Below are 24,953 nucleotides of genomic sequence, written 5' to 3'. Positions count from 1 at the left end.
ATGTTATATATGGTTTCGCAGATAAAATATTAAATGCTCTGTATAACCGAACATAAATTGCGTTAAAGATATTACTCATTAATGGTATCGACGAGATATCAAACAGTAATCTTTGTTCCTTTCCTGTGGATGAAGATGCTTCTGTGCAAGTATCTTTGCAACAAAAGCTTAAATCCTTTCACAAAGATTTTCCAAGTGATCGTTTGACAGTAAATAATGGGTTCCATTAAGTCTCAAATTATTTATAACCCGAATAAATAATGTAACGATATCAAATCGAAATAAACTCAGCCTGGTTCTGTTGGGTTCAAGGCAATCAGGCGTTTCCAGGACGTTTATTTGTTGCTATACCCGTGACGTCGTATACATGCGATTTGTTTTTTTTTTCTTATATAGCTTTATGTGACTAACATACGCTCACCGGGAATTACACACGCTTAAAGCGATATGGTAAATTGCGAGGAATAGTTTGTATTCTGCCTGCACCACACCCGTTAATGTTTCGTCTTCTATGATGTTATGTTGGAGAGAAGTGACTTTCATCTTCTGTTGGTGAATGTCTCTGAGCGGTGAGATAACGGATGACGTTCTCGGTTACAGTTATGTCACAGCTCACTTTCGCCAGCAGTTTCCACAGAGCGAACTAAAGCCTGATGTTTTGGAGCTGCAGCAGATCCCGCCTCACGATCTTCATTGCATTCTTGAGATCACAGAGTTCTCAGTTTCTTAGCCGTTGTGATGCATTCAGAAAACTCAACCAGTTTCAAGGCATTTTGACTCGCAAACAAAACAAAATGAGCATGTAATAAGTAATCATCGAAATCACAAAGAAAACTTAACAAATCTGTTTGCCTAGCAAAGAAAATAAATAAAAACCTAACGCAAGAAGCAAAGCAACGTTGTTAGTTACTTATATAAAAAGAGAATCTTTGAAATCCATATGCAGCAATAAATTTGGTCACTCTTGTATTTATACGAAAATGCCTCTGTCCGCGAAATAAAGAATCTGTCGTAGAAAAGAAGTCAAATTTAACTGTAACCTATCGAAAGAAGAAAGCAATGTCGTTATGTTTATAATACACTAAGCGAAATTAATAAATCTGTATGTCCTAGCAAAGCAAATTGGCTCTTCATTCATATTCATAAAGGCAAGAATGGGGCGCTTAATTCTGTCACTGTCGTAAACTTCAGAAAATAAATCTGCCACCGAGTGAGAAAAAGCTACCAGCGCCATCTGTTGGCTGTTTGGCGTCCTATTAAAGTAATGGCGCTATCTATCAGCTCTTTAAAGTTCTCCACAAGGATTAAACGTTTGAACGACCAAGCTGAGAGGAGTATTTTAGATAAAACTTCGAACTAAGATACCTTTTCTCCATGATCCAATTTTTTTGTTTTGTTTTAGAATTAGTGTTTTCAGGAAGATAAACAGATACAATTGATTTACGCAAATTTTTACATCTCAGTGCCTTTCTTCTCCTTGATCCAACATTGATGAAATAAGACCTATACGTTGCCCAAAGCTACACTCAAGTTACCTATAAACAGCCCATGAAGCTTCCTCTACCAGTTTTGGGATTAGCGTGTTCGAATAGACAGACACAAATTTCGGTTTTTACAGTTTTATAATTTGTCTGGATGTAGCAAGTGTATGTCTAAAGAAAATAAAAAAAACATTTTCAATGTACGGTACCTAACTACAGTTCAGTTTTTGCTATTTCTCTACAGTTATTGTAAATGTCAGAATAAACGTGTGCACTATACGATTTTATATTTTCGATGCTAATCATAGTAGGTATTTCGCAGGATCATGACATGATAAGCACGTTTTCTATTTGTGCGTTTCACAAATCCTGAATATGAATTATACTGGAATAGTATCAGTGACACTACGCCATAAATAATCCTCTAGTAACTACAGTTCAACGTCATTTAACTTTTGCGTACGTTGTGTAGTATAGCACGAAAGATTATCTTTAGATACTCTATAGCCAAAAATTCAATAATTTTTACTTCGACATATTGAATGACTACGTAAATTTTCGCAATATCTTCCTGAAACCGCAAACATTTCTCATGTGATTTAGAGATACGTGTATAAATATCAAGTTTAAAACATGTGTGTCATTCATTGAGACAGTAGGTAAAAAGGAAATATATCAATATTTCTGAGTGACCAAGAATGGTTCATATTAATCTCAGAATATTTATTGTGAGACCGCCAACGGCCTTGCGGCAGTTGCAACACCCATTCCGTTCAGATCACTGAAGTCAAGCTCTGTGGGGCTTGTCTAGCAGTTGGATGGGTGACCGTCCGGTCCGTTGAGCGCTGTTGGCAAGCGGCGTACACGGAGCCCTTGCGAGCCCAAATTAGGAGCTACCTGATGAGGGAGCAGAGGCACCGATCACGGAAACTGACAACTGCCGGGAGAGCTGTGTGCTGACCACATGCCCTTCCACATTCGCATCGAGTAACGACGGCGGTGACACGGCGGTCGGTCGGTACCATTGGGTGGTCGTCAAGGTCTGTTCGTACCAAGTTTACTTTTATGTAGTGAGAGGTCAAGATTACTCCACAGAATTTGTAAAACAATTTGTATGACCATAAAGGTTATCTCTTTTGCATTTCGTGAAGCCAAGATCAAAAATTTATTGTGAGAGGATTTAAAATCACACCTGTGCTGAGACATAGCCCCGTAGATTACCTTTGGGAAGACAAGTGACACGTTTCAAGTCATGGTCCGACACTCGTCCTTAGTCGGTCGATAAGTTTGTAACTGTTTACATTGCCCTGTAGAGTGAAAGATAAGTTGGAGAATTTCAGTACTGTCACTTTTTAATATAGAAAAACCGTAAAGACAGTTAAAATAACAGCACAGTGCTGTAGATATTCGTGACAGAACTGAAAATTAATGTAATGCAATTGGAAATGTTTCAGAGTCTGATCTTGTTCAAGTAAACCAAGTTTTTTCTTTTTCTCTCCATGTTATGGGTATTGTCTTAACTCGCAACTATGATTAGCTTCTCTAACGCTCTTTCTCTTTTTCAGAGTGACAGACGGACGCCCTACGCCATTCTTGCAGCTCTAAACTTGGGGACAGCGGTTGCAGTATCATTTCTTCCAGAATCTGCGTTGCAGAGGTTACCAGAATCATTACAGGACGCTGCCGTCTTCGGCAAAGACCAGAAGTACTGGAGCTGGAAGCCAAAGCCACCTCCACAGTACGCCATGGCGTAAAACCGTTTAGAGAGGTAGTTAAACGATTCTGTCGTTTACGTACTTTTTCTGAATAAAAGTGCAGATTTGTACCCTGTTTGTTAGCATAGCTGAAGACTACGACAACGTAATGGAAGAATGTGAGATGACAGTTGTCTGTAGGTCTACATTATCATTAAGTACGTCGCGAAATATTTCTTGACAGCGCACATGCTTCATAATTTCATATAATAAGTGCTATCGAATAAAATAATTACAAGTTTTAGCAAATAAATGGTATCAGTCAAGAGCAGTTTCAGGCGAGAATATTGCCACAGTTTGCAAAATTTTGAATGGCTCAGAGTGTCACCTGTGTTCTGAAATGCAGAACCACGTGTTGTCTTAGGAAGTAAATTTTATTTATCATGAATGGGAGGAACCACAATGATACAATGCATCTATTGAAACGATTTCATTCAAGATTATTGGTGAATATGTCACATAATATACGATTACGAAGGAATGTCGCTCATTATTTACTGTCATTCATTTGAGTTCCAATGTATCTTTCCTCAAGTGCAATGTTAAAATTCCCTGCCAGACATATTTAGTCTACACAACACTTTAACATCGAAGACATGATACCGATGCTCCATGTTTTGTGTCTCCTTATTTCGATGTTTATTGTGTATTTATTTATTTACACGAATTGACCAACTAAGGACCGCGTTACAAACTCTATCACAGGTCCACTTCTTTCTCTCTCTTCTCTCGGGTTGCTCTTCTGCCATTTTTTCCAGATGCGCAGCTGTTAGTTTCCTGTTCGTCTTTGGTTTTGGAGCGTCCTGAAAAACCTCGAATTCAGTTGTTGCCGTTCTGTTCTTGTCCCCATTCATTGCGTCGACTTCTGTAAGTTCAAGTTCACCGAGGTCTTTCTTTATCCCTTGCAAGCAGGAGTTGGCTGTTTTCTTCTGTTGAATAATATTGAAGATTTTCTTCTTTAAACTGCCATCATCCATTCTCACCAGATGACCAAAGAACATCAGACTTCTCTTTCTCATTTCCATTGAGAGTGGTTTAACAGAATTGTTTCTCATGGCTCATCTTTACTCATTTTTCTCCAATTTTTTGTGTTCACCAGGACTCTTCCTCATAATTACTCTTACCTTCTTCTTGAGCTCGTCTATTAGTCCTTTGTTCTTGAAGGAGAGTTTTTCTGCTGCATATTGAACTTATGTTCTCGTCACCGTATTGTAGTGTAATAACTATGCATTTCGAGACAGGCATTTTTGGTAATACAGCCTCTGTGTTTAATGTGTGTCCTCGTAAGTTAAGCTACTCGAAGTTTGACACCTTTTCCTATACCAGTATCGGTTATTGTTTCTCCCAAATATTTAAAGTATTTGACCCTTTCGATATATCCAGTATTTGTGTGCAATTCTTTGATTTCCTTATATTTGTTAGACATAAATTCAGTTTTCTCTTGTGACATCTGTAAACCTAATTTGGCCGCATGCTTTGCTAAGATTTCTATTTGATTAATTGCGTCTGCTATATCTATGGAACGGTGAGCTATATCATCTGCAAAAGCTAGTGCACTTATGGTAAGACCTTTAACTGATCATCCAAAAGAAATTCCCATTACTTCTTGTTGTGTGTATTCTTCCAATGTCTCCCTCATAATCTTTTCCAAAGTGATGGTGTATAGAATTGTGGAGAGTCCATCCCCTTGTCTCATACCCGTTTGGATTTTAAAAGGTTCAGAAATTTTGCCTCGAAATTTGAAATTGGACTTGGTATCTGTCAGTGTTTGCTTTACTACCTCTATAGTTTTTCTGCCTATTCCAAATTCCTCCAGAGTTCTAATGAGGCTTTCTCTATCTATGGAGTCATACGCTTTACTAAAATCACTAAACATCGTAACATGTGGTTGACCAACACGTGTTCTAATTATGTTTTTACGGTTAATAATTTGCTCCAAACAGACCCTCGCTTTTCTAAATCCACCTTGGTATTCTCCTGTATGTGCATCGATAACTGGTTTAATATTATTTAGTAATATCTTGGAAAGGACCTTGCATGGAACAGATAGAAGGAAAATCCCCCTGTAATTGTTCACAACTGATCTGTCACCCTATCTGTGATGCGGGTGTATAAGTGACGTCCTCCTATCTTCTGGGATCTTCTCGGTTCTCCAAATTTCCTTAATCATTGTACCGAGGTGTAAAGCTACCTTTTCCTTCCCTAGTTTCAAAAGTCCAGTTGTGATTCCATCTTCACCAGAACAATTGTTGTTTTTGAGGGATTTTATAGCTTGCCGGTCTTCATTTAGAGTTGATGGATGTGATTCTGCAGTGATCTTTTCTGGAGTTTTGAATTCCGGTTTCTCTGGAGACGCTTTACAGTTGAGAACGTCTCCAAAGTAGAATGCTAAAATGTTGCAGTTTTCTTGGTCATTTGTACCTAATTTCCCTGATTTGTCACGAAAGTTTTAACTGAGTGATTTGTAACCTTTCAGGCGTCTTTTAAAAGATTCGTAATAATATCTGGATTTGTTTTGAGTGAAGTACACCTGTATTTGTTGAAGGGAGAGTCTTCAATACAGTTTCTTTTCGTTTCTGATTGTGTAGGAGGCTATTTTACTACCTTCTCTGAAGGTTTCCAGGTTGTTTTGTCTCGGAATCGATTAAAATGTTTCTCAAAGCTTTTGTCTGTCTTTCCAAAGATTCATTGCACTTTTCAATCCACCAAAAATTCTTCTGTTTAGTTTTTTTTGGAAGAGATTCTTCTGCTGCTTTCATCATTTGAGATTTCATTTCGTCCCACGTCTCACCTTGCAATCTCGATTTTAAATAATTTTGACTATCTGCCTCAAAAGTCCTGGTTTCAAAATGCTTTCTCATAGGTTTATTATTATTTGTTCCTGAATTTGGGATGAATTTAATTTTAGACTTAACAAGATAGTAATCTTTATGTTTTTTAGTCTTTTCTGTACCTTAATATTTTGAATTGTGTTAAATTCTCTTCTATAATTGGCTATGTGGTCAATTTTGAAATCTCCAAGGAGTTGATTTGGTGCTTTCCAAGAGTTCATCTTCTTGGAATGTTTCTTGAAGTGTGCAACTATAATTTTGAGGTTGAAGATTTGACAGAGGTCCACAAGTCTTAATCCGTTCTAGTTTGCCCCTTATGCGCTGTGTATTCTCCAGTGACGTTTTTGTATTACTTCTCCTTGCCGAGCTATGCACTAAAATCCTCAAGCAGAATAATTACATTTTCCTTTCGAATCTTCTGAATCGTGTGGTCTAGTTCTTCCCAGAAAGTCTGTAGTTTTTCGGATTTTTTTTCTGTCAATATTTGTTGGAGTATGAGCAATCACTATCGTATACATTTTGTTTTTACATTTGATCTTCAATGTCGAGAGCCTGTTGGACGTAGAGCTGGAGTTTGTAACGGACTCCGTTATATGTCTTCTATTTGCGGATATTTTCCAAAGATATACTCCGCTGGTTGTCCTTTACAAATTCGGTAACTACCCGTTTCAAAATAGTTTTCTTGTAGTGCCAGAATTAGGATATTGTGGTGTTCAAGTGCTTGAGTTAGTTCCTGATGCTTTCCTATTTTGATCAGTCGGTTAATGTTCAGTGTTCCTATATTATATCTCTTCTGGAATTTGAGTTTTCTGGTTCTTTTGATAAAACAAGAGCGGAATATGCAGACTCCCCAGAGTCCGGAATGCCTGCTTGCGACTTTAGGTCGAGACAACTTACTCCCTGGGATAATTTGTTTTCTTTTTCACTCATAATCCACAAAATTTGCAAGGTTGGAGTGATGGAGCTTTCCAAAGACTGCTCAAGATATAACTGGAGATTTAATCCATGTGGTTGGTGTTTGGTTCGCTACAGCTATTTTATTTCACTCAAGTCCGCTGTCAAACCAGTGAGGACCCCCCCCCCCCCTATCCAGCACCTGGGGACGCGCCACGTCGAAGTAGCATCTCTCTGCCTGTTACGACCGCGTTAACAGCTTCGTGGGATTTCGGTGTTTATATTCACTGAAAAAATTCTGTACACCACAGGGTAGTCAGACACGGAACACATTCTTACGCAGGTAGGTAGGAGTAACAATATCGAACTTGTGTTTTCGTTTGGAATTATCGCGGCAGTAGTCTTAACCGAAAAAAGGAAAAGAACTAGTAAATCGCAATGTTTGGGTAGTATGTTTCTCTCGAGTGTTAGTTCAATAGTGTATCCAATGTTGCACCACCCCTGATCTTACATTTGCGAGAGATTAATTTGTTCGTAAAATCTCTACTTATTCCCGAAATTTCTGTGATTGGTATTGTAAATGATCAGGAGAACGCCAGTTTAGTGTACTGTACATTAGTGAAACTAGACCAAGAGTTGATATCTATGACTACTGTCCTACAGCGCGATTGACAACTTCGTCATCAGCCAATAATTACCTTCATGCAAAGCCATAGTTCTTTAAGCTGCCTGTAAGACATAATCACCAGATACATGTAATGAAATGTCCAGCCCAATCTTTGTCGATGTTGAATGATATTTAGAAACTAGCACATTGACTGCCACATGAGTTAACTATAACTCACAGGAAGTGTTATCTTCGGGCCACGAGAAGTAAATACAACTCAAGGTCATTTTTCCATTTAAAGCTCCATGGTTCAGTTGTAACTCACAGGAGCATGCTGTGACTCAGTGATATAGTAGGCTATGGCCCCAGTAACAAATCATGTTCGTGGCCTACGGTTTTCAAGAGCTCAAGAGTAGTTATTGACATCTGAATTCGTGAGTTATATTCACATGGCTCATTCGTATTGGACTTTTCTTCTTTTCATTATTTATTTACTCTTTAGTTTGACATATTACTTACACAGTAGATTGCAAATCACATACAGTTTTATTTACATTCTTCAACTAAAATTGCAACAACAATGAAACTGAAAAATTTGGGTCAATCCACTTTGTTTTTCTGACACCTGTATGCACTGTGCTTCATGAAAAAACGCTCTATGCAAAAATATGAGTCACAATTCTTACATTTCCATGCAGTTTGCTTGCATTTCTTGACAGCTTTCTCTCGTCCACATTCATTCTTCATTTTTTCATAGCACACTGAACACGCACGTCTGGCTTCTCCCATTTACACAAGTGCACATTCTGCAGGTAACGCAATGGCTTTGGTGAGAGAAGTCTCAGGGTCATAGGTATCTTCTGTAATGAGTAGTCCCTAAGTCACTTCCTCTTTGAATTCTATGATTGAGATCTTCTTGTTGTTGATGTATCGGCAAATCACATGAGCATTTTCCAGTGCTGAACCTGTCAACAGTTCAACTGCAAGCTTCCTGTACCATTTCACACTCCGCCTTAGACAATACGAGTAAGACTTCATTTGGTTAGAGAGATCTATAATAGACTGATTGTAATCAATTATCCTTGCTGGTTTTCTCTTTGTGACCTTCCTGGTTTGAACTTCTGCTTCTTCTTCTCCATGAGACGTACTCAGAATCAGAACATCCCTCTTATCTTTCCATTTCAGGCTTATTACACCTGTGGTACTTTCCTTTCATTTGTATTCCCCTTCTTCAGTTTTGCCTGTAGAACATCTTCATAATTCAGTTTTCTGATTGATCTTAGAGTACTAACTAAATGTGTTGATTGATCAAAAAGCTGGTGTGCTACATGAACACTTACGTAAAAATTGTCTCCGATCATAAGGCTCATAACAACAGAAGTCGCTAGAGAAAAACAAGGATTCGCATTCTTCCCAGAGTAAACATTCATATTCCAGGTGTAGCCACCCTTTAGACTAAGTTTGAACAATTTAATTCCGAAATTATGGCGCTTATTCTTTTTTTACTGAATGAAACTTAATCTTCCTCGAAATGGTAAAAGTGATTGGTCAATGCACACTTCTTTCTCAAGCACAACTGCACTTTGAAATCTCTCCAGTAATTTATCAATAACAGTTTGAATTTTGAATATGAGGTTGCCCAGTGGGCACTGGTTGTTATCGGAAAAATACCACATACGTAAACGAAGTTCAAAACGATTGTATGACATAACATTTTTTACATTGCTGTGATACAGCATATTTCATGACACATAATTTGGAATCCCTGGTTTCACATTTAGTGACATCCATAACAAAAATACTAAAATTTGTTGAATTTCAGTTTTGCTGACATCAGTCCACTTTTTCAGTTATGAATTCATAATTACTGAATAACATTCTAAGACTTGTTTTAGTAGAAATTAGTCTGTCGAGTCACATATTCCAGAAATTCATCAGTTACAAAATATTTCAAGAAATTTTATGGTGTCTTGCCTTTGAGAACTAGTGAAACAGAAGCATTTACACCAGAAATGGAGTGAATAAATGTAAATTTTAAATACTTTTACCCGTAAGTGGTCCCCAGACAATCTCATTACAATTTGTTCTAAGTGTATCATCTTCATCTGCAGAACTTTCTGATATTACTCCTACTTTAGTTGAACCTGAATCAACTGCAATAGTTATGGCACTAACACGGTTAGAGGTGCTTTTTTGCCTGGTTTTTAAAGCAATGAAGTCTGGTTCTTTGAGTGAATGTGGACATTCCGTCATCAGAACTTGCGGTTTCGCTTCCGGGCTCCTCTAGTAAAAATTCGTCTGAGCTTTCACCAAATAAAGACACTGAATCTTCATCACTTATGTCCGTAACTTCATCTAAAACTGCTGTACATGCCTTTGTTCATCTTCATAACTTCTACGAGACACTTTCTTTTGCCACAATATCAGTTTGTTGCACAGCAAACAACACTGAATAAAAACTGTAGCAACAATGCAGGAAAGCAATAATAAAACTGTACAAAAATAATGCTGTGAAATGAAAAACTGTCAGGTGTACAAGCCTAAAATTATTAGCGACATAGTAAATGACACATCTGGTACCTTTACTCTGCGGACATAGCAATCAAATGTAACTCACACAAAAAATTTAAAAAAAAGATACTAAAATGCCATATTTTCACTTTATTTTCACTTAACAAGTTTACTTGGAGCATACTAAAGCAGGATATTGGAAAAAAGTAAATGGCCCCAAGGAGACGGTAACCCAGCTATACTGTGGCAGTAAATGTGCTAGATGATTAAGCCCCAATTCTATAAGGATATTTCAGATACTTCAGTTGTCACCTCTATGTACAGAACTACAGTCTCTCCTACAAAAATAGTTCAGAACATCCATCATAGGAAGACCGTGAGCTGTATTCACTTTGGTAATCTAAAGTCAATTGTACACGATATCAGCCTGGAGGTTTAATGTGTAAATGAAGAGCGACTTAAACTTACAAACGAAAGAAATTAAGCATCTCATCAACGACAACATCAGTAGAGAAGCATCACCAGTTACCTTAGGTAGTGAAGAGACAATAAACACCTGATGTTGGTAACGTGTAGACGGGTGTATGTAATATTAACCAAGCTCTAGTGTAATTTTAGAGCTGGCCTACTTTTCTAGCTTACTTTTGATCTATACTTGACTCTGGCTGTGTCATAGTCAGCTCAGCTGTATTTTATGAAGAAACGTATGATATAGAGCTGGAAGAGGTAACACAAAAAAGATACTATATTGGGCTAGCTAATATGTATGTGATTGCAGAGTTAATGCATCTGCATTCAATACAAGAAAATAAGACAGGTGAGGGAAGTTGTGTAAGATTCGATTTATGATACCAATGAATAAATTGTAAGGAAAACATACTTGTTGTGTAAATGACTTCATTCACAGTGTTATCCTGATTCTTGGATTGCATCAAGCTGTGGGTAATGTAGAGGTCTAGGACTTAAAGCTGAACGTGTGGGAGTTATGTACATGGAAAGGACTAAATTTCTATTATTGCTCGATATACAAATCGAAATAAGGAGTAAACGTTTGGTGAACCGCATTTTAAAAATCACAGGCTAAATACAGACTGTGAAAATAGGTTTTAAGCAAGATTACACAAGTGATTTAATGTGATATAAGACAAGTTAGTTTTAATAGAAGTTAACGTACGTCATATTACACTGTCTGTCTTTGATATTAAATGTGACACAGCTAGTCAATCAACTACGACATCCATCAATTTTCTTGTAAATTATGGGATCACGCTCCTATTGATAAGAACACAACAATAATATTATCGTTATCTGTAAGTGATATACACTAAACTCAACACAGTTACTTAAACTGATTCCATAACCTGCATCACGAATTAGGATCCAGTCAAGTGACGTAAGCTGTTGTAAATGAGAAGCTACTGCTGTAAAACTGAAGATTTCCGGCAGGCACCGCAATAGATAATGATAAGTGGTTATTGTCTGATGTTGGTATATGAAGGTATCTTCCCAATATCTCTGTTTGCCTAATGTTCTCTCAGGGCCAGATGAAAAAATGTACTAAATATATATACTATATTAGGGACTGTTCTGTTATAAATGATGAGTTACTAACTATTGGCACTAAGAATAACTCCAAAGGTATGACAGGAACTGAAACGTTTGTGGGACAAAAGTTACACGGGACAATGGTGGCCATGTTATAACGTTGGTTTTGTTGCTAGGTGGGGTCGCTTCAGAGATGTGAAACTCATTTTTTTTAAAAGTGGGTTGCTATAGTTTGGTACTTATTATCTGATAGTGGCTATCGAGATGAATCCAATGATATGTAACAGTAAGGGTTATAAGCTCCCTTCACCTTGGAGATGATATGAGTTAATTAATGATTATTACGTTACAATCCTCTTGTTGTACTTGACCATGTATATCGAGACTTTGTTCATTGTTAAATGCAATGGTGTGGTACTAACTGATGGAGACACATTAAGAACTGGTAAAATTTAATTTATTTCCTTTATCACACTGCACAAACATAAACACCCTATTATTCAAACTGTGTGCCACTATTATTAAACATATAGATAAATCCTTCGCCTTTGGCTCACGCAGCCTACACCTTCCACAGCCTCTCAACAACAGCCTCTGCTTGCGACTCTCTGCGCCACTGCGCATTGTCGCCCTTCAAAGAACAACCACTTCCAGATACTACACGCCAGTACCTTCACATCCCCACCAAAACAAAACTAGAGCTGGGTTACCTTTTGAGGGGACTCAGAAGTCCTAGCGAAAGTTATACAATAAAAAATCAAAATTTGAAAATTACACCAATTAGTATTTCATGTAAAAGTAGTTGCAATAAGTATCTGACCCTGAGAACAAATGACTTTCAAAATATAACTAATGTTAATTAACCTTATCTCCACACGCTAAACATGATCAATGAATATAGCAATTTGAAAGTTATTTAATGACAGCAAGAATATAATTTACCAACTGTCTGTTAATCAGCAATAAAAATGTAAAAAAAAATAAGACAATGTGACTGACACAGTTTCCCTTTTGTTGGAGATATCAAACATATTAGTAAAGGTTACTCTTAATTACACACATGAATCACAGTAAAGAACATAATCGACACTAAGGAATGGAATCTGAATAAATAAGCCTAATTTTAAATGAACTAATACAAATGTAAAATCTATATACACAAAAGCATCTGTCAAAAATACAGTTACAGGCATGAAACATTTTACCAATTAACTATTGAAATTTGTAAATTGGCACACTGCACACAGACTACTTATACAAAAATCAGTGCATACCCTTAAAAAGAAATATTTTCCTTTCACAAGCAAGTTACATTGAGTGAATCCTTTATAGACAAAAGACAGTTTGATGGCTTGAGCACTTTTCATACCATAAGGAAATATTGGGTACTCTGCTTTGGGGCCCTACCTATAAGCTGAGCAGAGCTTCACACCATATCACTAGTGGGAGTGGCATCGTCGCCGCTGAGGACTCACAAACACTATACGTAACACAGCAATTGTTACTCTGCTTTTATCACAGTCATATGTGTAGAGCTGGTCGTCACACGCAGTTACGACGTTTGATGCAAGGGAAGAGTGACATCGACGCTGCCGGAGACAGGAAGATCTAGGAGTTGTTGTTACGCCCATGAAGAATCGCCGCATTCCGCCGTATTAGTCGTCGGCGGGACGTTCCCATTATGTTGACAAGTGCCGGACTCCAGTCAGCTGTTCGTGACATCAGCCACCTCCTCCTCCCCCAAACAGTAGTGCGCCGGACGTCGAATGTCATTGGCAGGCAGGCATGAAAACAATAAAATTACACTACGGCAGCATCAGGTAACAAAAGACTTTATGCGCTGCGCGCTGAGCTGTGCACTGTTGCCTGCTTCCTGGAAACCAAAACACACGCTACAAGCGTCGCTCTGTTATCAACTGCTGCGCCTGTCACAGGACATAAGAGAAAATCACACGATATCAAACACAGAGAATAAAATGCACTCGCTGGCTACCGACCACAGTCTTCAACATCTCACGATAGCTACCGACTATTGTCCAAAGGTTTGTCCATGAGTAACGTAGCGTATTTATAACTAAACACAGTTCACTACTTGACACGTACACAACTTAATGTTCTCAACATGTTGTAGGCTATGATATTAGCCAGATTTAATCACTTCTACCTCCACTGAATTCTGGTGAACCAGCTTTCTGTTCTTGAATGGTCCTTTGCAATAATGATTGATCTTTTTTATCTCCTCATTCACACTAGATGACTTCGTGTGTGTCCGAATTAGGATCAGATTCCCAACCTTGTACGTGATAGGTTTCACTATTTTATCGTGAGCTTGCTTCCTAACTTCGGCTTTCGTCAAGTTCACTGACGTCTGAATCTTGATTCGAATACCAATCACAGCATCTTCATCATTATTCTTCTCTCGCAGAGCAGGATCTTCCTTAGAATCATCATAAGCCGCCAGTTCCTCTTCTCCTCGGAAACGCATTAGCCTCATTTTCACGCACGAAGCGCTCTTATTTTCTTCATTAATAAATCCTTTAAACATTATCTTCTTCTCGACATTATTTATTCTCGTCCGCAGACAACCCTTTTCAAATTCAATAGTGCACCTCATTTCAGTCAACCAATCGATTCCAGGAACTAATACGACATTAAGAGATCCAACATTTAATACACTCTGCTCACACTCATCTTCATTGATTCTAAACTTCAATAGAGCTTGACCTTGAATGGGTTTGCCTTTATTACCTACAGAACTCACAGTACATACGCCGTTCACGGGGAATGTTGGAAATGCCACCAGATTATTTAATTGTGAAAACAGATTTTCTGAAATTGCACTCGCTACGCTCGCTGAGTCCAGTAGTGCGTCCACAATAATTCCGCATACCTCCACCTCTACAAAAGGCTTCGAGATTTCTTGATTATTGTTTTCATCCTTTCCATACAAATCGTCTTTAATATCATCTACTCGTTCACACTTGATTGCGTTAATCGCTACATCCGACCCATTTCTTCTAACTTGAGTTTCGGAGCGGGTCGTCTTCGAAACTTGACTTAGTTTACCGATTCACGTTCCTGTGGATAACACTCTGGGCTCCTTTCTTATTCCGGCGATCGTTGTTGTCTTCTGTTTTCTTCATACTGTGATAGATCTGATTACTGATTGTAATTAAATCTGTTCGGTGCGTCATACTCATTTCTTCTTTGTTTTCCGTCCCCTCGTCTATCAAAACTGCTTGGTCTTCCATTAGTCTTAAATTCTTGTCGCGGTGGGCCGTTACCACGCGAATGACGATCGTCATTATTTCTCTCGCGCTGTTTGCGTTCACGGTTAAGTACATCAATTCTATCGACCATTAGGCACCTCCACTCCATGTTCAATTTTGGAATGAGTGCTAACTTTCCTAACATTTCACATACCGCTAAATTTAGCTTCTGTATCAAAATTAACATCAATTCCTTTCCCTTGACAGGATCATCAAGACAGGCATTGTGGATCAAAAATCTCAGCTTATATTCACGCATCGTCCCATAATGTCTTGCGTAATTCGGCGGTGTAAAAATCCTTGATTTTACATCCCATTGTTTTTCTCGCGACCAAAATTTAGTCAAGAGTGCAGATTCAAAATCTTCGTACTGTGCATAATTTTCTGAAACACTGATGCCCCAGATATGTGCTTCGCCTTTCATGTTGCTATTGCACGTATCAAGTTTCGCTCAATCCGTATAATGTCTTGGAAACGCGTGTTTAAATTGCTTAATGAAGGCAACTGCATGGATACCTTGTTTCGGATCGTAATCTTGATAATTGGGTACGCTCAATCCTTTATCTAGAATAACGTGAGGTACATTAACCATACTGTCATTAACCTCACGTAGCGCTGCATTGATTTCCGGACGTATAAGGTCTTTATTGACATTGTTCAAATCATTTTGGGATGACAGTACCTTTACGCGAATTTCGCCTACTGCGGTACTCAGTTCAGTGCATTGTGTCTGTACGCCTTGAACTTAACAATTGTTTCTTTGTTGCCTTTAGCCGGCCGGTGTGGCCGCGCGGGTCTAGGCGCTTCAGTCTGGAACCGCGTGACCGCTACGGTCGCAGGTTCGAATCCTGCCTCGGGCATGGTTGTGTGTGATGTTCTTGAGTTAGTTAGGTTTAATTAGTTCTAAGTTCTAGGCGACTGATGACCTCAGACGTTAACTCGCATAGTGCTCAGAGCCATTTGAACCATTTTTTTGTTGCCTTTACATGTACTCTTCATTTTAAAAATTTCATCGCTTTGAGCCTTAACTGTTTCTTGAACTTTGTTAACTAACGTGATCGATTGTTTACCTTCTTTATTAACTTTTGAGAATTAGTGAGCTCAGTTCGCAAGTTAACTATTGCATTCGATAAATTCTTTATTTCTTCATTAGCGTTCCTACTTCCCTGTTTGATTTCTCTCAACATCTGCACTATCAAATCGTTAGTGATAACACTCGTTCCCGTTTTTTGACTACTCATAGGTGTTGAACTAGGCGTCGATGAATCGACCACTATCTTCCATTACGTTAAGTGTGGTATTCTCAAGTCCAAATTCGCATTCTACATTGACTAAAGCATTAACTTGTCCCTCTTCATTAATAACTTCACTGTTGTTTTGCGTTGTGTCCGCCATGTTAACAATGTTCACAAAAATCACTGTCCGTTAATAATTACTTCCAACACTTAATTTAAAAGCCTGTATTATAAATATCACAGTCTCTAACATAGTTCAGAGGTCCTTTCCTAATTTCTCCGGTGCAGCATGGAAAATAATTAGAAACGAAGCGCCCCGGTCACTCGCCGTTTTTTGTGGCGTCTTCTCCGACGATCCGAAGATTGCGAAGGAATCGACGTCCGACACACGCGCCGTCAAATATAAGTTCCCTTCTCCTTGGAGATTATATGGGTTAAACGTAAAACATGTTTCACTTGAGGTTTGAAAGCGTGGCATTGCTTCGTTTATCTCTCAACTTAATTCCCACAATAATTAACCCCTTACTAGAACACACAGAAAACTGGCAGTCCCCCACATGCAAATGAGACTGATGGTTGGTTGGTTGTTTTGGGGAAGGAGACCAAACTGCGAGGTCATCGGTCTCATCGGATTAGGGAAAGACGGAGAAGTAAGTCGACCGTGCCCTTTGAAAGGAACCATCCCGGCATTTGCCTGGAGCGATTTAGAGAAATCATGTTTTCCGATGACATGACAATTTTGTCACAGACAGCAAAGATACTTGGAAGCGCAGATGAACGAACTGGATAGCATCTTAAGAGAGGATACAAGATAAACAACATCAAAAGCAAATCAAATATAATGGAATGTAATCGAACGTAATCCGGTGATACGAAGGAAAGTGGATTAGGAAACGAGACATTTAAAGCAGGTGATGAGTTTCGCAGTTAGCATCAAAATAACTGATTATGGCCGAAGTAGAGAGAATATAACATATTTACTGGCACTATCAAGAAAAGTGTCTCTCCAGGAGAGAAATATGTTAACTTCTAATTCTGACTTAAGTATTAGGCAGCCCTTTCTGGGGGTATTTGTCTGGAGTGTAACCTTGTATGAAAGTGGAGTGTGGGCGATAAAGAGTTGAGCAAAGAAGAGAATAGAAACTTCTGAAATGTGGAATGCTGAAGGCTAGACCAAGTAGCTAAAGAGAAGGTACTGAATAGTATTGGGGAGACAAGACATTCGGGGCACGACATGACTAAAAGAAGGGGCTGGTTGATAGAGCGCATTCTGAGATATAAAGGGAAGTATGGTGGGTAGAATTCATAGACCGAGAGAGGACTACAGTAAACACATTCAGAAGGACGTTGGTCGAAGTAGTTATTCGGAGTTGAAAGCCTTGCTCCGGATAGAGTAGCATGGAGAGCTGCATATAATCAGTCCTCAGACTGCAGACCACGGTATCAACAAATAACAGAGTAAATTTCTGTGCCGTCAGCCACCAAATCCTAGCGACGAACATCTCGGGCATTAAAGATGTTGTTACTTGGCAAGACAGCCAAGCCACTAGGAGAGGCAGCCGAAAGGCACGCGTTTAAGCTCACGCAGGCTGGCGTGAGGTCTGGAACAGGTAAAGTAATTATACTAGTATAGGAAGTTACGTAGCTTCTGAAATACTTAACTTTATTCCATAATTGGTGAACATCGGTCTGACGGTACGTGCATCACAAGATAGATAGCAAATGATAATGGCGCCTTGCTAGGTCGTAGCAAATGACGTAGCTGAAGGCTATGCTAACTATCGTCTCGGCTAATGAGAGCGTAATTTGTCAGTGAACCATCACTAGCAAAGTCGGCTGTACAACTGGGGAGAGTGCTAGGAAGTCTCTCTAGACCTTCCGTGTGGCGGCGCTCGGTCTGCAATCACTGATAGTGGCGACACGCGGGTCCGACGTATACTACCAGACCGCGGCCGATTTAAAGGCAACCACCTAGCAAGTGTGGTGTCTGGCGGTGACACCACAAAAGATGATACAATAGCGCCCCCCGCTCCCTCGAAATAATATACAATTCCAGCAATTACTCATACGTTCCAGGTCCCACACAACTGCCAGTTCTTGCCCTTCGACGGCGCTTCGCCACCAGCTGGACCGAGCTAGGTGTCCCAACGGTTGGCACACTGGAATCGCATTGGGTACAACGACGGTTCAAACCCACGTCCGGCCATCCAGATTTAGGTTTTCTGTGATCTCCCTATATCTCTCTAGGCAAATGTCGGCACGATTCCTTTGCATGTACTCGGCTAATTTCCTTCCCCATTTTCATTTCATCAATAATAATCCTCACATGTTGAATCACCTTTATGTTAAAAGCCCGTTAATCACTACAATAACTCGCAGCTATGTATTCTCTTTCATGTGTGTGTTAAACATATACGTGTTTGCTTGTCATGAGCACCTAGTCACCTAGTTGAAATACTTTCTACAGTTTACAGTTTGATGTCGCTGAGGTCCAAGCCACAGAAATACATCGAAGACAACACTTTGTCGTCTAGGTGCAGTAGATGTTATATAGTAATGACTTCCTTGTAGCTAAAAGTTAATTTTACTTATGTGTTGGTGTGTCTGGTACAACTAAATGTGTGTTCGCTAAGAGTAGTATCATTAGTAACAGCCTCACTAGCATCATGGCATTACACTCATGTGGAAGTTTTGCGAGTTATTGCTTATCTACAAATATATATACATGACTGCATTGTAGCTGACAATTAAGTGCTTGGCAGAAGGTCAATCGAACTGCAGTTTCACTATCGAGCAACGCGTGGGGCAAATTAACACTTCAGTCTTCGCGTGAGAGCTCTTATTTCTCTTATTTTATTACGATGATCATTTCTCAATCTGTAGGTGGGGTCAGCGTGCAAGAAAAGCATTTTCAGCAGAGCCCACCGCTAAAAATATTGAAGGGAGAAAAGAAGAAATGCAAACAAAAACGGTAATCGGAATGCGCTAGTGCAGCCGGTAGTTTTATTAGAAACGGAACAGCCTGGCGCGTAGAAAGCAGATACGGCGCAGGAAACAACCAACAAGGACGCCGAACTCCGTAACTCCCTACAGGAAAAGGTGTCACCAGTCACGCGGTGATAGCTGCTGTGTTATCAATGCACGCGCAGTACATATTTCATGTGACACTCGCCGTTCATTGGCTGGTATTAGGAACACCTGTCAGTTGTAAACAATACCGGTTTGATTAGATACTAACACTAGTTCCACATACAGAATCCTTTCTCCGAACGTTCTGGAGATTGTGGTCACTGAATTTCGAGCGAATACCATTGCAAATCTAGACTGTAACCCAGCCGAGGCTGCGACAAAATCATAGAAACAGCAAACATTACGGGAAATTCCTGAGAGGCGCTATTTGATGTTTGTTTAGGTTTTAGAATGTTCACCTACGGTGCCATATACATGGCCGGTCGGAACGGCAGAACACGCAAACCACCCCAGGTGACCTCAAATAATGCACTTGCGCAGCTTGTCGCTGTGTGAAACCATCACCTTTACGTCTCGTTCGCGGTTCGAGTAGAAGGCGCATTGAGGTGTGTATTCAGGAAGACGGAATTCGTGTGAAAAACTCACTTAACCTAACATACCGGTGCCAGAACATTCATCTGAACATAGTCTCTTATTTATAGCGTGTTGCATGCATACCTTAACCTTAGAACGTTTCTAACTCTGTACCTAAAACTGATAGAAATTTGATTTTAATTAAGTTATACAAAGTTATTTGAATCACATCAGCTACATTATAGAATGAAATAATGTTCTGTTTATAAAATTACAACTCGTTGCTGTAACTCTCAGGGAAATAACTAAACAAACAACAGTAGTAGCTCCACAGAAAGACTGACTTCCTTTCTGTTTATCAATTGTTTATCAGTCTAAACAAATATTCATTTCACTTATTATTTTGTAAGTTACAAAAATGAAACACCTTACCTGAAAGACGTTACCTTCGTATGAGCCTTCCTGCTGTACGATAGCACTAAGACTTTTCATCTCAACATGGTCCGTTGTGCCACTCAGTGGAGAAAACTATCGGAGTCACACTAGCAATTACCATTACTGGGGTCACATTGGTAAGACAAGTTGAAACTGTTACATTTCTCACATTGAAAGTTATCAGCCATGTGTACGTACACATTAAAGTTTGAGATGAATTGTAATTTGGAACAAAAATATTGAAATGTGTGTGAATTTGTAAGGGACCGAACTGCTGAGGTTATCGGTCTCTAGACATTAACACTACTTTAACTGATACTAAGAACAACACACACATCCATGCAATCAGTAACTAGGAGCCACTAACCGCACGGCTACTCTACGCGGCAAATGTGTGACAAAGGAATGAAAAGTTCCAAATGTTCTAACTGCAACAAGTAGAGTCGAGCTACCGATGTAAATATTTTTCACATCAGTTTCTGTGCTACAACTTCAGCAAGGTCAATGGCAGCGTATTGCACATTATTATCATTCGATCAATATAACTGTCATCTTTGGCTATGCAGAGACCACTGCACACGACTGCTACGTATCACCTGCTTCTAAACGGGAATCACTGTCCAAGTATTATGCTCTACACAAGCCCATGTAAGATGATACTAAGTGTTTTTTCAGACTAACGATTACCTTACCCCGTTGTAGCTTACTGACACTCTCATAGCGACGTTGCATAATAGGCATTTTTAGTCGTAGCTGCAGTTTAGTGGATCTTCAGTAAATGATCACTGCTTAACACGGATGATTACTGTCACCAGTCTATGTCGACTGTCTTCAAATGGTTCAAATGGCTCTGAGCACTATGGGACTTAACATCTGAGGTCATCAGTCCCCTAGAACTTAGAACTACTTAAACCTAACTAACCTAAGGAGATCACACACATTCACGCCCGAGGCAGGATTCGAACCTGCGACCGTAGCGGTCGCGCGGTTCGAGGCTGAAGCGCCTTTAACCGCGTGGCCACACTGGCCGGCGTCAACTGTCTTCATCTGTTGTTGATAGTACACTGTTTTGTTTGCTCATGCAACTGGAATTTTTATGTGTCGTCTTTCTAGAAGCTGCAGCAGTTAGACGAAGACCCATCACCTTAGGTAGCAGGGCTCAGCTAGCACAAAGCAGTCACAGATTTTTTCGCGTGTGGGCAGAATCTATTGCGCTGAAATATGCTGTTATGGGTGAACTTCATCGTCCGCAGGCTCCTGGAATAACTGAAACCTTCGCTAGCTGCAATTGTATCACGCCCAACATGAAAAAAAAATCATAAGATATTAATTGTGCACTGTGTGCATCTGCGATTATTTTAAGCTAAAAAGTAACAATGGTAAATACGTATACCAGCAGTAAACAACTGGATATAATATGTGTAGTTGTCATTTTCCTTATTGATTAGTGTAACTATTTACCGCAGCATTCGTCATGGTAACAAAGAAGCATTAATACTGTAGGTTTTTTATCAAAACCTCTGTTTGCCAAGATCGCCAGACAGAAAACAATGATCACTAGTTTCAACCGTTTATACGATCATCTTCAGATGAGGATATAACCATGCGGCGTCTACATCTAGAGAAGTGGTAAGTCACTTAAGTCATTTCACTGTTACAGAAACGTCAACTTGCAAAAACTTACAAACTCATTTACAATATAGGTGTGTGAAACATATTGTGCAGCTGTTTGCTATGTTGCCTGACGCTGTAACTGGGCAGGCTGGCGTATCTTACGCTTCATCCATTTTTCTTCAACAATTTTTGCACAACATGTCTCACATATAAATATTGTAATACGATTGTAAGATGACATTTCCTGAACGATGTTAACAATGAAGTCTTAAATATTCTTTTCATGTAGACACCACCTCTCTGTGTTCTGATCTGAAGATGACTCATTAAGAGGCTGAAAATAGTAATCACTGTTTTCAACATTGTTATCTGGGCAAACAAATGTTGTGACAAGAAAATAGACGCGCGGAATTAGCCGAACGGCCCTGGGCACTGCAGTCATGGACTGTACGGCTGGTCCCGGCGGAGGTTCGAGTCCTCCCTCGGGCAAGGGTGTGTATGTTTGTCCTTAGGATAATTTAGGTTAAGTAGTGTGTAAGCTTAGGGACTGATGACCTTAGTAGTTAATTCCCATAAGATTTCACACACATTTCAACATTTTTGACAAGGAAATGTAAAGTACACAACATGTCTCTCAACACGTTGTCAGTGTCAGGTACAGTGCCCATGTTTTTCATTTCTGTTGCCAAATTGTTGGTAGTGATAGGCTTTTCATTGTTGTGCTGGAAAGAAACGTTTCATCATTTAAAGGATTAAGGATATAATTAATATCCAACCCTTCCTTTTTTCTTGTCCAAGGCAGAGGCCTGAGCAAATCCAGTCTACATTGGAATTTGGCACAACGTTTTTTGTCCTTTTCTTGAAGCTAACTTGGCACACGCTTACCTACAACCCGAGTGTCTCTTAGAATCCCAGAATATTGTTAAATGAGTATTCGATTACGGCCAAATCATCATCATCAGTGAGTTTATTCAAGCGTGGTATCAAAGCTAAACATTCTCTAAAGTTATCTGGAAGAAATTCAGTTATCCTCAATGCATTTACAACGGCATTAGCGCAAAATCAATTACAACGAAAAGGCACATCTTTTGAGTTCTATGTAGTTAATAAGCAAGATTTCTGAGAGTAACCAGCTTTTTGGAAATTGTGTATGCATTAACAAACTGAAACTTCAATTAACAAATATTGAATGATAATGTTCAACATAAGCAAGTACAGATTGCATCAAAATAAATTACATTTCTCACAGCTGTGCAAAATGATTTCTTGTTAAATTAAATAATCATGTACACCAATAATCATTGCTATCTATAGGAACAGGTTTCAAATAGGTTATATAATGGTAAGACAGAGATTTAGGAACCAGGTTTTAAATTGGTAAGACATTTCCAGGGGCAGATGTGGAATCTGACCACAATCTATTGGTTATGAGCTGTAGATTAAAAGTGAAGGAACTGCAAAAAGGTGGGAATTTAAAGAGATGGGACCTGGATAAACGGACTAAACCAGAGGCTGTACAGAGTTTCAGGGAGAGCATGAGGGAACAATTGACCGGAATGGGGGAAAGAAATAGAGGAGAATAAGAATGGGTAGCCTTGAGAGATGAAGTAGTGAAGGCAGCAGAGGATCTAGTAGGTAAAAAATCGAGGGTTAGTAAAAATCTTTGGGTAACAGGAGAAATATTTAATTGATGAAAGGAGAAAATATAAAAATGCAGTAAATGAAGCAGGCAAAAAGGAATACAAACGTCTCAAAAATTAAATCGACAGGAAGTGCATAATGGCTAATCAGGCATGGCTAGAGGACAAATGTAAGAATGTAGAGGCTTATCTCACTAGAGGTAAGATAGATACTGCCTACAGGAAAATTAAAGAGACCTTTGGAGAAAAGAGAGCCACTTGTATGAATATCAAGAGCTCAGATGGAAACCCAGTTCTAAGCAAAGAAGGGAAGGCAGAAAGGTGGAAGGGGTATATAGAGGGTCTATACCTGTACAAGGGCAATGTACTTGAGGACAATATTACGGAATTAAAGAGAATGTAGATGAATATGAAATGGGACATACGATACTGCGTGAAGAGTTTGACATAGCACTGAAAGACCTGAGTCGAAGCAAGGCCCCGGGAGTAGACAACATTTCATTAGAACTACTGACGGCCTTGGGAGAGCCAGTCCTGACAAAACTCTACCACATGGTGAGCAAGATGTACGAGTCAGGCGAAATACCCTCAGTCTTCACGAAGAATATAATAATTCCAATCCCAAAGAAAGCAGGTGCTGACAGATGTGAAAATTACCGAACAATCAGTTTAATAAGTCATGGCTGCAAAATACTAACGCGTATGGAAAAGCTGGTAGAAGCTCACCTCGGGGAAGATCAGTTTGGATTCCGTAGAGATATTGGAACACGTGAGGTAATACTGACCCTACGACATATCTAAGAAGAAGATTTAAGGAAAGGCAAACCTACGTTTCTAGTATTTGTAGACTTACAGAAAGCTTTTGACAATGTTGACAGGAATACTATCTTTCAAATTCTGAAGGTGGCAGGGGTAAAATACAGGGAGCGAAAGGCTACTTACAATTTATACAGAAACCAGATGGCAGTTATAAGAGTCGAGGGCATGAAAGGGAAGCGGTGGTTGGGAAGGGAGTGAGACAGGGCCGTAGACTCTCCCCGATGTTATTCAATCTGCATATTGAGCAAGCAGTAAAGGAAACAGAAGAAAAATTCGGAGTAGGTATTAAAGTCCATGGAGAAGAAATAAAACCTATGAGGTTCGCCGATGACGTTGTCATTCTGTCAGAGACAGCAAAGGACATTCTAAAACAGTTGAACGGAATGGACAAAAGCAAAACGAGGATAATGGAATGTAGTCGAATGAAGTCGGGTGATGCTCAGGGAATTAGATTAGGAAATGAGACACTTAAAGTAGTAAAGGAGTTTTGCTATTTGGGGAGAAAAATAATTGGTGATGGTCGAAGTAGAGAGGATATAAAATGTAGACTGTCAATGGCAAGAAAAGCGTTTCTGAAGAAGAGAAATTTGTTAACATCGAGTATAGATTTAAGTGTCAGGAAGTCGTTTCTGGAAGTATTTGTATGGAGCGTAGCCATGTATGGAAGTGAAACATGAACGATAACTAGTTTGGACAAGTAGAGAATAGAAGCTTTCTAAATGTGGTGCTACAGATGAATGCTGAAGATTAGATGGGTAGATCATATAACTAATGA

General features: G+C 39.3%; 1 protein-coding gene across 1 annotated transcript in view; it reads left to right on the top strand.

The window, feature by feature from the left end:
• The window catches only part of LOC124605969 (solute carrier family 22 member 7-like), a 150,510-nt gene extending 147,275 nt beyond the window's left edge, over positions 1 to 3,235 (top strand). Inside the window, exon 10 of the mRNA XM_047137933.1 lies at positions 3,047 to 3,235. Within this exon, the coding sequence (XP_046993889.1) occupies positions 3,047 to 3,235 (189 nt within the window). The remainder of the gene's footprint in view (positions 1 to 3,046) is intronic.
• Positions 3,236 to 24,953: the final 21,718 nt, after the last annotated feature.

The sequence above is a fragment of the Schistocerca americana genome, chromosome 3, assembly GCF_021461395.2.
Source record: "Schistocerca americana isolate TAMUIC-IGC-003095 chromosome 3, iqSchAmer2.1, whole genome shotgun sequence".
NCBI lineage: Eukaryota > Metazoa > Arthropoda > Insecta > Orthoptera > Acrididae > Schistocerca > Schistocerca americana.
The sequence above is the reverse complement of the archived record's forward strand: the minus strand, read 5'-3'. Positions and strand labels throughout refer to the sequence as shown.